The sequence below is a fragment of the Leptodactylus fuscus genome, chromosome 1 (genome assembly GCF_031893055.1).
Source record: "Leptodactylus fuscus isolate aLepFus1 chromosome 1, aLepFus1.hap2, whole genome shotgun sequence".
Lineage (NCBI taxonomy): Eukaryota > Metazoa > Chordata > Amphibia > Anura > Leptodactylidae > Leptodactylus > Leptodactylus fuscus.
Genome location: NC_134265.1, coordinates 318,756,080 through 318,773,639, shown reverse-complemented (window position 1 = coordinate 318,773,639; position 17,560 = coordinate 318,756,080). Strand labels below are relative to the sequence as shown.

General features: G+C 41.0%; 1 protein-coding gene across 1 annotated transcript in view; it reads right to left on the bottom strand.

Moving 5' to 3' along the window:
* TBC1D19 (TBC1 domain family member 19) overlaps positions 1–17,560 on the bottom strand; it is a 118,252-nt gene that overhangs the window by 73,891 nt on the left and 26,801 nt on the right. Inside the window, exons 5-11 of the mRNA XM_075259993.1 lie at positions 16,498–16,572; positions 14,355–14,418; positions 13,769–13,815; positions 11,145–11,255; positions 7,035–7,107; positions 6,080–6,118; positions 3,193–3,305 (exon numbers count right to left, since the gene is read on the bottom strand). Of these exons, the coding sequence (XP_075116094.1) occupies positions 3,193–3,305; positions 6,080–6,118; positions 7,035–7,107; positions 11,145–11,255; positions 13,769–13,815; positions 14,355–14,418; positions 16,498–16,572 (522 nt within the window). The remainder of the gene's footprint in view (positions 1–3,192; positions 3,306–6,079; positions 6,119–7,034; positions 7,108–11,144; positions 11,256–13,768; positions 13,816–14,354; positions 14,419–16,497; positions 16,573–17,560) is intronic.

Here is a 17,560-nt window from a genome sequence, read left to right as displayed (position 1 = left end):
TGCCAAAAATGGCTCCCATTGACTTCAATCGGAGCCGCTTGCTTCTTTTTTATTCCGCTAGCTAGTAGCGGAAAAAAGAAGCGAGCTGCCCTATCTTGCCGCAGATTCCGCGGCTGAAGCGTCTGCGGTGCCAGGCTCCGGCCCATTCATTTGGGCCTAATCCGGAGCGGCACCCACAAATGAATGTGTACACGCGGAACTCCGTGTGAACTAGACCTAACTGCCCCATTCTGTTGTTGGCAGACATAAATAACAGCGGCTTCCTTCCAGTTTCCATTCTGTATACATGCTGTACTGAAAGGTTCTCAACTGAAGACTGTCGAAGTTTCAGTCCCTAACAGCTGTAAAGAAACCGTAACACTTAGAAGAGGACTGCAGCTTCTACATACTAAACCAAGTGCAAGTACATTTTACAGCAGCCAGGGCTTTGTAATTCAACTCAGTCCAATTCACTTGAATGGAATTGAGTTGCAAACCGGCCATGTGACTGATGAAAGTGATGTCACATGTCCTAAGTATAGGTCATTTGCTAAAATCCAGAAAGCCCCTTTAAGGTTTAGGCCCCATGTTGCGAAATCTGAGCATTTTTTATTGCAATTTCCCTGCGGATTTTTGAGCCAAAGTCAGGAGTGGATTGAGCAGAAAGGAGAAATATAAAACTTCCTATATATTTCCAAAAAAACTCAGCGCCAAAAAAAAGGTGAATTTCTGCAATGTGGGGCTTAAACCTAAAAGGGTTATTCTCATCTTAGCAAATCACAGCTGAAATGGAAATGACTGGGATTTTAATAATGATGACCTATCCATCAATGCCAGACTGGTACAAGTCTGACTTTCAGCACCTCCGCTGATAAGCTTCTTAAAGGAATCCTATCATTAAAACTGAATTTTTTCTCATTAATACGTCGAAATAGCCTTAAGAAAGGCTATTCTTCTCCTACCTTTAGATGCCTTCTCTGCACCACCATTTGGTATGAATCCCGGTTTTCGTCAGTATGCAAATGAGTTCTATCGCAGCACTGGGGGGTGGTCCCCAGCACTCATGCTGCGACAGAACTCTCCAGCGCCGCCTCCATCTTCTTCAGGAGCATCCTCTTCACGCGTCTTCTTTCGGAGCAGGCTTCAAACTTCTAGGCCTCGGGCCTAAGGCAAAGCTCAAGCCCGCCGGCCACAAGAAAATGGCCACTTACAATACTGTAGGAGAAGAATAGCCTTTCTTAACCCCTTAGTGACTAGCCTGTTTTGGACCTTAATGACCAAGCCAAATTTTGGAAATTTGCCCTGTGTGACTTTATCAGTGAACAACTCTGTAACAGTATTAGGCATCCAAGCGATTCTGATATTGTTTTTTCGTGACATGTTGTACTTTAGTGAGAAGGTAAAATTAGACTGATATAACGTGTGTACATTTATTAACAAAAACTCGCAAATGCTGAAAATTTTGAAAATTTTTCAATGTTTTCCATTTTCAGCTGCGATATCTCACATATACACAATAATACAGGGCAATAAAGTTAGTAGTTATATACTTCCAAATGTTCATTTTGTGTTTCAAGCATATTTGAAATAATTTTAGCATATTTGAGTAATTTAGACAATTTACAAGTTTATCAAGTTTATAAGCAAATTTTGGAAATTTGAGTATGTGATTTTTTCCTGTACCAAGCTATGTTTGCAGACAGGAATAGTTGGCATAATGACAGAACCTCCCATTAAATTACCCAATTTGGAAAACTAGACCCCTTCAGGTATCTTTGAGGGGTATAGTGAGCATTTTGATCAAACAAATATTGTTTTGCAAGAATTATTACAAATGATGACAAAAATTACTTTTCATTTTCTTCAAATGTGTGTCATTTTAAAGCTAGTTTTTTTTGCACACAACACATCAAAAAGAAGAAACACACCCCAAAATATATCACCCCACTTCTCCCGTGTTAAAAAATGTACACTTTGAGGCCTTAGTCCTATGTACGCACATACAGTAGGGCCCAAGAGGTAGGGAGGGCCAAATGGATTTCAAAACACAAATTTTGCTTCCAGATATTTTAGGCCCATTGCACATTTGAACAAGATTTCAGTGACCAAAGCAATTGAAAACCCCCATAAATGACACCATTTTATAAACTAGACCCTTTAAGGTATTCATTGAGGGGTATAGTGAGTACTTTGGCCCCGTAAGTTTTGAGAAAATTTGCATCAAACAAAAAAATTTCAGTTTTTGTTACACAAAAGTGTCATTTTATAGGAAGTTTTTTTGCACATAACACAAGAAAATGAAGAAAAACACCCCAAAATAGATGACCCCATTTCTCCTGTGTTCAAAAATGTACACTTTGTAGCCTTAATCCTATGTACAGACGCACGGTAGGGCCCAAAAAGATGGGAGCACCAACTGGATTTCAAGACACAAATTTTGCTTGCAGATATTTTAGGCCCATTGCACATTCAAACAAGATTTGAGTTACCAAAACAATTGAAAACCCCAATAAATGACCCCATTTTATAAACTAGACCCCTTAAGGTATTCATTGAGGGGTATATAGTGAGTATTTTGAACCTATAGTCGTTTCACAGATTTTACAAACCTTGGGATGTGTAGGTTAAAAATTACTAAAATGTCCCTTTATCCCCAAAGTTTTCATTTTCACAAGGGGTTAAAGGAGAAAAAGCCCCCCACAGTTTGTTAAACAATTTCTCCAGTACAGACTGAAATTACCCAGACCACTCAGACTGCCTGCTACCAGGACACTCAATATCACATCAGCTATAGTGCATTGTAGGGGACATTGTGTTGAGAACCCTAATACCTTTACCTAGCCCAGTAGATGTACCATTTGATTGAAAAAGCAGTTTTTATCCATGGATATGAGAATGAAGTGCAATGTGGGCATGTCAGACTCCAAGGGCTTGGTATTCGGGTCTGGAATACAGAGGCTCTGGCATGCCCACAATGCACTTCAGTCTCATTTTCATGTATAAAAATACGTTTTCAAAAAAATGCTGCGTCTCTTGGACTATCTAAGGTATGATGGTGCTCAGCACACAGCTCTCTATAATACAATGTGGTTGGCATCCTGGAAACAGACTCCTTTTTAATCTGTTACTTTCCTGATGATATATATCACTTACAATAATCCATCTGTAAATATATTAAAAACAATAACTCAACAAAATAGACATTTCACATACCTCAGGCTGGTCTGAGATGTTCAGAATAAGTGCCCATAAATCTGCCCGTAGAGCTGTAGGACATCCCTGCCGAACATACTGCTGAGCTGCTGCGCTGTCGTGTTCTGCAAGAACTAAAAGAGATTGTGCGTGATCGCTCATATACACTAAAGTCTGACTTTGTAAAAAAAAAAAAAATAAATGCTAGACCTGTTGAAACTACACTTTCAAAGGAGCCTTGGATAAAAATGTTGCTCCTTATACACATACTCAGAGAATGGAGCAGAATGCAGATAGCTCTGTTCTCTGTGTAGTGGCTGAACTGATTCACTGCAGCTCTGCTCCCATTCAAGTGAATGACAGGTGACCTGCAGTACCTGGTCTGGACACAAAACAGGAAACAGCGCTGTCTGCTTCCTGCCCATTCTCCGCCTATGAACTGTAGAGAAAAAAAGCTGGGGTGCAGGTGTCAGACATCCACTAATTTAGGGAACCTACCCTTTAACACCAGAGCTGTTTGTAAAAAAGAAAAGATAAATAAACAACATTACCAAATTAGTAAGGTGGGGCTCACCCGAGTGTAACACCTTTTTCGCAATGAAAATTCATGCCTCCATTGTAAGATATTCGTTAATTTCACAATATGCAAATGAGCTGTCTGGGGATTCTATTGCTCCCAAATGTGGACGTGAAGGCAGGAACACAGGGCCAGGTGAGATTTCAGCAGAGCTCCCTGTGCCTGTCACTCAAGGTAGGGAGATGAGAAGGGGCATGCATTCGAGCATGGTGGAGTATAGCCGTTTGGAGCAAGGTAATCCCCTTCGGTGCTCCACACCACTCATTGGCATATTGAGAAATAAATGGATACACCGGGAAAAAAGCGCTACATTCAGGTGAGCCTGACCTATCTAAGTGTCTGGCTGGTTGAATACATCTCACTTTGGTGACAGACTCCCATTAACAGAGAAAGGTTACACTTTTTTAATTACTGTCCTGTTGCATCAGTAACAGACTCATCTCACCGGTTATCAATGACACTTCAGATGACTGTAGAAGTGAAAATGTCACTTTATCTAATGGGTTCTAAAACAGTTAGGAAAGAAGGAGAGAAGACCCTGACAAATACATGAAAAGATGATGGGAGTGTTTATTAGGGCAGCAATTAGAAGATTAGCCGAAAACTTGTCAGTCAGCATAATAAGAACTAATCTTCACCCCGGGAAATGCGCAACAACTTCAAAAGAAGACGGAATTTGGCTGATAGCTGATCCCTTAATTGTATGGCAGTGGAGGGCTCTGTATTCAGATAACATTAAGAACAGATTTAGCTCCTGCCCTTCATACTTGTGGTATTGAGATCCCAGAGTACAAATAGCAGAGACCCAGGGTCCAGCATCATGATGTTTGGTGCACCCCATTTGTGATTGGGCCTCAGTGGCAAGTCTGGGGCATGTGACAACAGAGAAGACAGGACAAGAGGCTGCGGCTGAAGATAAAACACCAAGAAAGAACACCAGATGCCCAGGAGTGGTGACCAAAGTTGAGTATCTGTGTTTTTATTTTGTCCGTGCCTCCCCGAGCTTCCACTAATCCCAGTATAACAACAGTTTGTAAGTAACAAACCCCAAACATTACGGGTTCAGACAAATCGGAAATTATGTGAAAATTTGTAATGAACTTGGCTGGTTACAAACTCACTCACTCATCCAGCAAGTTGAAAAATATTTTTGGCATAATAAACTAACTTGATACCCAGAGTCAGGTTCATATAAACTGAATCAATTTGATCCAGCAACATGCAGTGAAAAAGTGAATATTATGTTCCTGCCTGGAGAGCCCTATTTAAAGGAGCATTACAGTAATAAGTTAGGCCCATTTCAATGTATAGCAAATAACAGCTAGATCAGCCTGGGTCCAACTGCTTGGACTCCCACAGCTTAAAGGGGTTGTCCCATAACAAGGATCCTATCTATACTGCTTGTTAATAAGGATTTAAGACTTTTCCTAAATGCACTGCTTCAGCAAAACTGCTTTGTTTGTCCACTATCTTAATTTATTCACTTCATTGTTGACACTGCGTTTCTATGGCTTTTGGGATTACCTGCTCAAATGTCAAGTGACATAGCTGCCTCTCAGAGGGAGGGGGGCTAAGTGCACGGGAGCGAGCCTGTGTCTGTAGCTTTTCCTGTGTCTGCACCACACATGTGACCTAGCTTCCTGCTCTCAGATAAAGGAGGGGGAAATGAGTGCTGCTTTCTTATATAAAACAGTCTAAATCCTAGTGGGACCTGGTCCCTCTGCTCACTAGGATTTAGCTTTCTTATATAGAGCAGGCTAAAAGCAAGTGAATAGAAGGACCTGGTCCCTTAGCCCACTAGGATTTAGCCGACTCTATATAAAACAAGCTAAATCCAAGTGTTATAGGACCTCTGATGACATCACAGGCCCTTCAGTTGTCCCATAGGATCACGCTATGTGGTGGGCAGAGCTACACGCTATGTGGTGGGCGGAGATAAACTGGAGTGTAGCTTTGCATATGAAACCCCGCCCACCAATTGATGTCGAAAATCAGGAAGAAAGGAGTCTTTGCGAAGACTGGTGAGCAAGGACATGGGAATACCCCTTTAAGAGAATGATCCCTGAGGAGTTCCCTGTTCGAATGAAGCAGTAGTCATATAAGAGCAGTACTATTCAAAGTCTATGGAACTGCAGAAGATAGTCATGTGATGTAATGGGCATGCCTGACCACTGCTGCACACACGTATGGGATTAGGGTGCCATGCTCTTGTGATATGTGAAGGTCCTAGTGTTCAAAGCCCCGCAGATCTAGCAGTTATCTCTCATCCAGAATATTATTACCAGAATATCCCCTTTAAGGATAGGATATAAAAGAGTAAATCTTACATACCTTTTTTGCCAAGCTGGAAGTGTTCACTCTCGAACAATTCTTCAGATGAAAAAGAAAAGGTAATACATAAACTAAGAATCACGAAAGGAAAGAATATCAATAATATCCATTCAATAAACAGAAACAGAAATCCATGACATCTACTTTGCAAACTTGTGAGATCAATAATAACAATACAAAAGTAAAAGGTTAACTATTAAACAGTACAGAAAATAGCAAATTGCAGAATTTTCTGAGCGCAACAGCAAGTTATCATTCTATTGTTCCGGCCTGCTATGTGTAGGACTATATTAGAATATTAGGAAGGCAAGGTGTGGTCCCTATAGAGATATGCCAACCTGTACCCAACCAAGAACAATTTTTTTTTTTTTTTTTAAATGTTCTCAATCTCACATGCTACAGTAGCAAAAACTCAGACGAGATGTAATTCCCAACACAGCCACTGGGTCGCTACACATATGCGTATGTAGGATAGACATCTCATGACAGAGTATCACAAAACAATGTTTTTAAAGTGCTGGTCTTCTCATGCCACCCTTCTAAGGATAATTTATGCTAAGAGAAAGGGAAGGACACATCTGTAGTGCCAACTAAATTCTGGGGAACTGGGGCTCCATTCTGATGATACAGAGCAAATTATTTTCCTCTAGATGATTTTTTAGGTAGAGGAAAAAAAGAAGAGTCGTGACCTATCTTTAGACGGATTCCACCTCGTAAGGAATGGGAGGCAGAAAAAAAAGCTAGCAAGTCCTATAACAATGTATTATAAAGTTAGTAGCAAAAAATTCTGAAACTAAAAATGAAATGTTGCTCAAAACCAGCCACATTTTACATCTCGCCCTAATCCACTACACTTTGTGGAAATGACAGTAACGTCATGTAAGGAAAGCAAAAAAGGTAAAGTCACCACTTATTGCAAACCAGCTAAGCCATTTAACAAATGATGGTTTCCTACCAGGAGGGACCGGGGTAGAGTCATCCACGCCAAGCTGCCCTGTATTTAGGCTCAGTTCACTGAAAAAATCCCTCTGTAAGGCAAAGAATAATTTCATACGCAAGTTTTGTAAGGATAATATAGTATTTCGAAAAAATGAAATGTACTTTTCAGAACTGTTTTAGACTTCAATTTAGAACTAAGGCCACATTCTGGCAGCTGGTTTTAGCAGAACGTCATTATGTGCAAATACGATGCCAGCTTTGAGGCCAGAGAGTGATGTCTTCATAAGACGGTGGCCTCACTGACATGTGTCACCAATTGACAACTGTCCCCATATTACTGTGAATGAGAAGAAGGCTGACACTCAAGAGGGAAGGCATAGGACTGCAATAAATAACTTTTAAATTCTCCAAAAGGAACATCAGAGAAGTCAGAATAAACGGCAAAAATTTAGCAGATGCAAGAACAAAGAAGCAAATATAAAAGATTTAAAAATTAGGGTATTACAGATGTATATGGTGACATCACAAATTGGCACAGTGACATCATTAGGGTTCAGATTGTTTAAAGGGATCTTATCATTCAAACTCATTTTTTTCTCACTAACACGTTGGAATAGCCTTAAGAAAGGCTACTCTACTCCTATCATTCGATGTCTTCTCTGTGCCACCGTTCGCTGGAAATCCAGTTTTTTGTTGGTATGCAAATGAGTTCTATCGCAGCACTGGGGGCGGGCCCCAGCGCTTAAACAGCAGAGGGGTGTCCCAAATGCTGAAAGAGAACTCTCTCCAGCGCCGCCTCCATCTTTTTCAGCAATGGCCTCTTCTTTTGTCTTTCACCCAGGAAGTGCGCACGGGGGGGGGGGGAATAGGTGTCAAAATTCAAAGTATGTGCAAGTCAGCTCTGCTTTCACATGCGGGCGGCCGCTTACGCGAGCAGGCCTCTTCTTTTGTCTTTCACCCAGGAAGTGCGCACAGGGGGGGGAGGGGAGGAGTAGGTGTCAAAATTCAAAGTATGCACAAGTCAGCTCTGCTTTCACATGCGGGCGGCCGCTTATGCGAGCAGGCACAGTATACTCTGTACTCTATAGAAATACAGGAGTGACCACAAAAAAACGGGATTTCAAGCGAACGGCAACACGAAGAAGACATCGAAAGGCAGGAAATGGGGACACTGTGCCATCACAATTGGGTAATATTACATCCCAACGGGTCACTGTGACACCACAATGGGGCATTCAGACATCACAATAGGTTACAGCAACACAACAATGGGGCACTGTGACATCACAATTTGTAAATATGACATCACCATATGTTATTAAGACATCACAGCAGGACATTTCGACATCACAACTGGGATACCCTGATTAAGAAGCAGACCTTTGGATGTCTATTTATACTATTATGATATTTGGTACAGCGCCTTTAAGGGCTTTCTTTGGGTTTTCCCCAACTCTGGAATCTCTACACCACCGAGACATTTGGGCTATGTATCGGGTGGACTTGCGCCTAACGGTGACCGTCTCTACTGTACAGTACTACTAATGTGACAATTGTGAGGTGACAGTGGGCAATTGTCACATCATGACAATGGGCCAATGTGACACGACAACTGTCATATGACATTGGACCAGTCACATTACAATAGGCCAGTGTCTCATCACAATGGACTCTATGACATCACAATGGATAATGAGCCATTGAGCCATGACCATTGTCACATGATAAAAGCCCATTGATAAAAGTCTTCTATGACAAGACAATGGGCCAATGTGACATGACAATGGTCTGTGGACTTTGTGACATCACAGCGACAACCATCACATGACAATGGCCAATGTGAAATGACAATTGAGCCAATGTAACATGATTGTGGTATGACAATTGTCAGGTGACAATAGGCCATAGTCACATAACAATGGTTTTCTATGACATGCCAATGGGCCATTATCACATCACAATAGGCTTCTATGACACTACAATGGGACATTGTGACATCACAATAGGCTTCTATGACACTACAATGGGACATTGTGACATCACAATAGGCTTCTATGACACTACAATGGGACATTGTGACATCACAATAGGGATGTAATTCTCATGTTTGGCAGTCACAAAATCATAAAACTGAAAGGGGGACTGTTCCCTGCCTGCTCAGAGTTTTTCCCAAGAATCCTTCTGAAATATGAAACTCCCCTGCCAATTCAGTGGAGGTGTGTAGATAAATCGCATAGATAAAAATAACATAAGTAGGAGACAAGCACAACTCCTGTGTTTTTCAGGGGGTATACAATAAAATAACTTGTGCTTCATAAAGAAGTAAAGTCAATTATTGTTCTCTGTGACCTTTCAAGATCACAACATGAAGTCAAATTGGGCTCATTTATGTAAAAAAAAAAAAAAAAAAAAAAAAAAGCCTTTTCAATTTTCTAATCCACACTAGTATAAAAAAAGGAATCTGACAGGCTGTCATCGTAACTTTACAATGATCCGCAATGTCTTCTTACACGTGATATTTCAAATATACCAAACTCATTAAAACAATTCCTTTTTATCTCTCAGCATAGTACATTACATTATCACCAGCACAAACATTAATTTTATACTTCAGGGGATGTCATTGTATAGTGACAAGCCAGTCTGGCAGAACACTCCCTGCCAAAATGACAAATATACTGCAATAAACAATATATATGTTATAGGATGCAGATGAGTCAATACTTAAAGGGGTATTCCTATCGTACAAAGTGATGGAATATTGCTAGGCTTTAGGGCTAGTTCACACGGGGCAAAATGGTCAGGATTTTGACGCGGAATCTGCGTCAAAATCCTGCCACCTCCCAATGAAATCAATGGGAACCGGTCATTTCTTTTTTCCGTGAGCGGTTTCTTCTCGCTCGCGGAAAAAAGAAGCGAGCTGCCCTTTCTTCAAGAGGATTCCGTGGCTGATTCAGCCATGGCGTTTGCCTCGTGACACCTCCCTCCTGACATGGCCCATTCATTTGGGCCTAATCCGGAGCAGAAAGCCGCAACAGAATGTGCACACGCGGAACCCCATGTAAACTAGCCCTTACTAGTCCTAGGAAAGAAGAGGCTACAGGGCTGCGTCCTCTGCATGGTATCATTCCCAGTCCCCCAATACGCGGAGAAGAGCAGCTCTTCCTCATTTTAAGAAATGGGGGCAGCTGCAGTTCCCTGCACAGCTAGGTTGCAGAGCTGCAGTACAGGGAAAACAGGAATGTAGCACTGGTTGAGCACTGTGTCCCCTTCACAAGTTCTTGTGCAGAACAATCTCATCATATTCGCTTTTGGTGGAAGTCTTGGAATTCAGGTCCCCACTGATACATCATAAATAAATAGCAAATACTACGGTAGCTAATTCCATAACTTTACAAGATAGGAATAACGCTTTATAGAGGACTTTTCATGGCCTTTATGATGTGGCATATCATACGCTTGCACTAAGTTCAGCACTAATGTCAGCTTTGTAGGTTTGTGCCTCGATTCCAGGGATATATCGGTGCCATTCGTTTCAGTTACCAATATCACTGTATTGTCAGTGGGCCGACCTCATAGCTCAGCGACTGATGGAACACTTCTATAGAGGGGCATTCCTGAATGCAAAGCAATGATGCTGAGCTGTGACGCCAGCGATATCGGTAGCCGAAAGTAATGGCACCGATACCTGCAAAACTAACAGGGTGCTGAATTCAGTGCACTGCCAGCAGCAGTATATAATGTGTAGAGAGTATAAAAATTCCTCTTTAATTTACGCTAGGTTTAAAACACAAATGGAAATCTAATCCGCTTAAAAAAGCGGTTTCCGCAGAGTCCTGAGGACCACATACACTATAATGGAGTCCACCAGGTTTCCGTCCGAAAAGGGCAAAAAATGCAGCGCGAAAAGCGTTGTTTGCAGTGCTTTTCTCTCCACATTTGTTAACTGGGTTCGGGAACGGAAACCCTGAATGGAATTCAAGCGCTGGTGTGAAATTTTTAGGTAAAAAAAAATATATATATATATATATATATATATATATATATATATATATATATTATCAAAAAAAACACATTTATAGAAAAAGAGCATGGTTGTATTACCCACTACTATTATATTACTCACCAGTTCTGGAATATCCTTAATCTTTAGTGGAACTTGAATTAAACCAAGATGAGTCCTAAAACTTGGCTGTTCCCCACTATCATAATTAGGGTTACGAAGATTAATTAGTACCTGCAAGTTAATAATAATAAATACATTAAGATTTGCTTATTAGGATTATAAGATACTGTTATACAGAAGAATAGATTACATGTATGACCATAGGACAATATATGGTAATAATCACGTCTTAAAGGGAATGTGTCATAAGAAAATCATCACTTTTTATTTTAAATTTTTTTAAGAATTTTTAGTGGTTCAGGCTCAGCTTTCATCTGCTTATTTTCAGTTATAGGGTCAGAACAACGGACTGTGAAACTAATATTATAACAGGAGCAAATGGAGCACATTCAATCTACATCTGTCATCATTTACCAGAAAGTAACATAAGATGAAGTCCCGTAGACACGATTTTACGTTCCGCCTGAAAAGTACACAAACAAGATGGAAGAAAGCTTGCATCTTTTATTTTACATTGTGGTAAAGGTGACTGGTGTGGACAGAATGTGCTCCATCTGCAACAGTCATTATATTAGTTTTACAGTCCGTTGTTCTGACTCTATGAAGGATAAGAGCAACAGACTGAAAATAAGCAGATGTCAACTTTGCATGGTTTTTAAAGATTTTTAAAATGTTGACATGGAAAATAAGGCTGTTTTCATTCTGGCCTCTAAGCGAAAAGTCCAGAGGAATTTGGAGCGGATTCCTGTCTCAGATTCGCCTTGATGTCTCTGATTAGCCTTGGATGAATGGGACTGACCAGCAGATTCTCTTGTGATGTGGGTTCTGTGGTTGTATCAACCAATTTGTGGCAAGACCAAGCAGGATACTTATTTTTCCAGTGTCCATATGGTTGTCAGATCCTCTAAAGTGATGATGTAGCCAACCATTCCCTAATGAATGATCAATTTGCTGACATGGGCACATGGAGGGAAATTCACATTGGTTCTGAAATGGAAGACTGTCACCGGGAAGTTGCAGCAGGGATGGCAGAGTCTAGGAAAGATGTGTATGCTTTGTTGTTGTTTTTTTCATATTTGAATCTCTTCCCTGTTCGCTATTAATTTTCACCTAGAAAACAGAACCCCCTTTAAGGGCATCTGTTGCCTTCTTTACAAAATGGAGTTTAAAGCGGAGTATGTGTCTCATACCGCAGAGGATTTATTACTTTACTTAACCTCCCCAAACTTTTACAGAAAAGTAGCAAGCACATTTCAGTGACCCAGCACTCATGGTCTGATATCTTCTACACAGACCTTCTCCTGCCACCGCTATGATCAAGACGAGGAAGACTGTGTGACATAAATTCAATTCTTTCTGAAGTCAGCTCACCAAACTTTTCTTCAGGGCCCCTACCTAAAACTGCCAGACACTTTGCTGACAGATTCCCTTTAATAATTACGTTCTTTACTTCTATACAAAAAGCCTCCAAAACCAGACACAACCTTAGTGACAAAACCGAACTCTGGTTGATATGAAAACTTTTGTAAGGAAGTACCTGACAGATGAAATGTACAAGGGTATGACTCCAGTATTTTGCCATGTTATGTTACACAAATTGCATAAATCTCAGTGTGCACTGTCAGCTAATGTTCAGCAAAGAATTTCACATACTGGGCCAGGGACATCAAGACATAAGAAGAGATGTATGAGGCTCAAGGTTGTCTATCGTAAAGCCAAAAAAAACTTCTAAAATAATGACAATAATGAGTGAGAGTGCTACACAATTCTACGTGATAACAGTGAATTAAAGTATACAACAACTTTTCATCAATTAATAATACAAGTGAATATAAGAAATGTCATTTTTAAGGAAATCTGTTTCCTTCTCCAGGTATTAGACTGCTCTTCTCCTCCTTATTAGTCCGTTTATATAAAGTCTGTGTCTGTATCCAGCTAACACACACAGAACTCTTTGGAGGGGAAGGGGGAGGAGTAGACTGTTAATTTTTGCTTCATTCTGTGTAGTAGAGCCTCATCAGTGCCAGAGCAGCTCTTTCACTTACAGTATAGCAGAGTAGCAGCTGCAGGTAACTGTATGTTTTCCAGCAGCCTCCTCCTCTCCTTCCCCTCTCCATAGACTATTATGAAAAAAGTAACTCATATTCACCTGTACTATTCATAATTAATCTCTCCTTATATGTCTGTTGTAGTATATACTGTCAGATGAAATTATTCTGGAGCGTATTCCCGAGTTGTGCGGCTATGAATAAATTCACAACTGGGTGTTACCATTCTCCCTGTCTAATGGATGTGTCAGATACTGAGTAATGAATGTAAGAGTGTGCGGAGACACCCTACATCACCCAGATGTCAATTTAATCATACATTTCTTTGGAGGAATATCAACGGAATGGAATAACCTAAGGTTATAAGAAACATGTTATTTAATGGAATTTTATTTCAAATATTTAGCAATAGACATTTCAAGAGAGCAGACAGGTCATCTAGAAATGGGCTAAAGAACCATTTAAGTATAATAAGCGTGATCACCACTGTACACTTCTATTTTTTTTTTTAGCAATGTCAAGGCAAGTGGACAGAATGAGCAATGATTCATTTCAACTTTAACAATATCTACATACCTCAAGGAAATCCTTAGGTGCATAAACAGGTCTAAAGAGAGTCAGGTCTAAGGGGGAAAATATATACAAAATTAAAGGGGTTCTATCTTTAAAGAGAACCTATCATGTCCTCGGACACACACGGTTTTATGTACCGCTAGAAAGCCAACAGTGCGCTGAATTCAGTTCATTTCCAGTTATGTGCCCCGGGGAAAGAGATATTGGTGCCATTACCAATATCTCTTCACCATCAGAAGGGTGTTTCTGACAGTCTAGCTAGGCTGTGAGGAATGCCCCTCCTGACAATACTGTCCATAGCACAGTACTGTCAGAGGGGGCGTTTCTTACCGCTCAGTAAAGACACTGAGTGTTGAGGAATGCCCCCCTCTAAGGACGGGGGCATTCCTTAGCAACCTGTTTAGCATCATGGCTGGGTGGTAAGGAACCCCCTCTGACAGTACAGAGCTATGGACAAGTACAAGTACAACCGCGTGTGCCCAAGGACATGAAAGGTTCATACATGAAGTAACTTGTCAGATGTAGGAATATAAAAAATTCATGTGATGTGTTATTATAAGTGTTACAGATCTCATTTTAAGCGCTGTACCCGGTTCATCTGTTCCCATTTCATTCCACTTGTTGAGCAATTCTTTCTGCTCCTCAGATGGCCTCTGTAAAGGAAATGATAGAAAAAGTTTAGAGGACAGTTATGGTTGCATGTTATATTACCAACGACTTTCTGTTTCAGCCAAAGAAAGTCCTGTACATTGTATGCAGACTGTATGTACATGATGTACACCATGACAAACCAAGGGTGACAACTGCTTTATATTTGCAGAAAAATAAAATAATACACGTGGGCTATGTCCTAGCAATGTATGTAATCTTCTTATTATTATCTGAGGCCAGCACAAGTCTGACGCTAATTTCACACTTCTGCCTAGTTGTCTGCTGTTCTGGTCCATTGGAGGACAAGAACAATGGACACGGACCACTAACACCAGCAGTGACCGACAGACCCCATAGACTATGATAGGGCCCGTCAGTGTTCGCTATTTTAAACTGATACCACAGGACAAAAAAGTCAGACTTGTAGAACTTCAAACAATGTCTGGCAATTTTTTTGTGGTCACTGCAACAGAGTCCCCAAACGGAGACTGCGATGTAGTTGTGAACCCATCCTGACAAATGGACTAGAGGTTACGGTAAGTTCCACTGTGTTTGTTGGAGTGTCAAAAGTGACCCAAAAAAAACACACAGAATTTGTCGCCTTCAAGCTCCTATGGAGTGTGAAAATAGAAGCATTCTGTCCTATCTTGCTATGGCGTCGGTGACTCTCTGCTAAAGCACCAACAGGAACTAGAGCAGAAAACACTGGGGTGCTCTACCATGGGAACATAGGCAAAATACTCAGGGAGATTTCCAAGGAGTATTTTGCTGTCTACCCATAGCCTTAGAGTTTTCAAGCCGTCTAGATTTGTTCCATATGGACCCATGTTTACAAAAAAAAACAAAACAAAAAAAAAAAAAACAAACCTGCACAGAATACAGGGGTCCATTCTTATGGTCCACCTAAGGACCAGCAGAAAGGACAAATGGATTGATAAAACAGCGGACTCCAACGGGAGCCCAAGGGACCCCAAAGAGTATAAGGTGATCTGCCAGTTGTCCATATTTTATAAATTTGCTGGACAAAAAAATACAAACTTGCAGGACCTTTTCATCTGCCGATCTTAGCCAGACATTTGATCAGAACCTAGCCTTACTCTGTACTGAGTGAAGTGAAAAAAAATAAAGCATCCAGTCCGACGTGAGTTGAGTATATACACTTGAAAAAGGGCACTGGTGCCCGAAACGCGTTGTGTTTCTTCTACCGAAATAAAGGATTTTTAATCACTCATCAACTGAGCGCGGTGATCCTCTCTGTATTCTGGTCCTCTTTCAACATCGATTGACACCAAGGGTGGTACAGGATCCTGCAGTCTCATCATCCGGGGCGGAACCCCCCCTCCCTAAGTGGTTCAAAAGCCTAATAAGCGGTTGTTTATACAAACATCTGAGGTGAGAGGCTATCTTACCATATTCTTTCAATTACCATACGGTACTTCACCATATGCAACTCGGTGCTGTTTTTTTTTTGTTTGTTTTTGTTTTTTGTCTCATCTAACAAATAAACTTGACATATATTCTTCTCCACCATCCTTGGTGGAATTGGAGACTACATAATAATGTATAATAAATGTATACTGCAGAAGGAATGTGAAAAGACCCTCACGTTTCAGCCATATTTCAGGCCTGAAGCCTGCAGCAGCTGTACTGTTACGTTCTAATGACGCTCCCTGCATGAAACGTAGACTTGTACTGCCTTACCATAAGGAAAATGGGTAGATCCATATCACCATGCACATCAGTGCTCAAATAAAATACATTACTGCCTCTGTTCAACACAGCTGGGATGTGAACACTTGATACAGTAACTAGTATCCTGGATCCAGTGCACAGACCAGAAAGGATGACATATTGACCTAGAGTACAAGAATCTCATTGTCCAGTACTCGGCTAAATCTATATTAAAGTGTCTCATCTATAACGAATAAATCAAATACTTCACATAGGACAGTGACTTAGTTATACAGAGTGACAGATCATGTAAGGCAACAACGCACAAGCAATCTGTCACTATAAAGTGCTGAATAGTACAGATGACATGACACTTCATAGTAAATACCCCAAGGAGACTGACACGGTACCTTGCGTGCAAGAGGAATATTGAGCTCTGTACACATACTGTTCAAGCTCTTCAGGACTCTCTTCTCCCAGCTGGCCTAAAAGAAAAAAGAAAGATAAAATGTATACTAATACAACAGATAGGTATCAGTAAGACTGCATTCACAGCTTGGATCTTGTCTGATGTTTGATGTAGTCATAAAGATGGAAAATTAGAATATACTGCACATTTCCATTCAGTGGAGTCCAGTAACAGAATATATATCAACCAATGCTATTTTTTACTTCACAATGTGATCCTATGATGATGCATGCCACTGTATGACTTGTATTGCAGGCATCTATATAACATATACAGTGGTGTAACTACCACCATAGCAGCGGTAGCAGCTGCCACAGGGCCCGGGACATTAGGGGCCCGGTGACAGCTGCTACCGCTGCTATCATTATTCTCGGAGGTCTTTTCGGACCCCTGAGTATAATGATCGGGGCCCCCTGTTGGTGGAATACTTTCCACCAACAGGGGGCCCCGAAGCTGCAGCAACGGCTGAGACACAGGAGCTGCAGGTCTGGCTCCTGTTAGCGCTGCAGGACGCTCCCCCTCTCTCCCCCCTCCCTTTCTCTGCTGTCCTCTGCCCACCAATGAGAGGAGGAGGCGGGGCTTATCCCTGCCCAGCTCCTGCACAGAAGAGAAGAGGAAGAAGCTGCTCTAGGAAAATGAAACTGAAGCTACACAGGTACGTACTGGGGTTACTATACTTATTACTATCAGGCATTTGGGGGGATTACTTGTGTTTTAGTAACTCCATGTGCCTCATAGTAATAGCAGTTAACCCTATCATCTCCCTCACATTAACCCCTGTTTGCCTCACCATAAGAGTTACTGATATGTGAGACATATGGGGGTAATAGTAATGAAGATACTTTATTATTACCTCCATGTCTCTCACATATCAGTAACTCTTATGTGAGGTACACAAGGCTTAATGTGAGGGACATGATAGGGTTAACTGTTATTAATATGAGGCACATGGAGTTACTAAATTGTAATGCACAGGACCAAATTTTTTTTTATCCACAATTTGT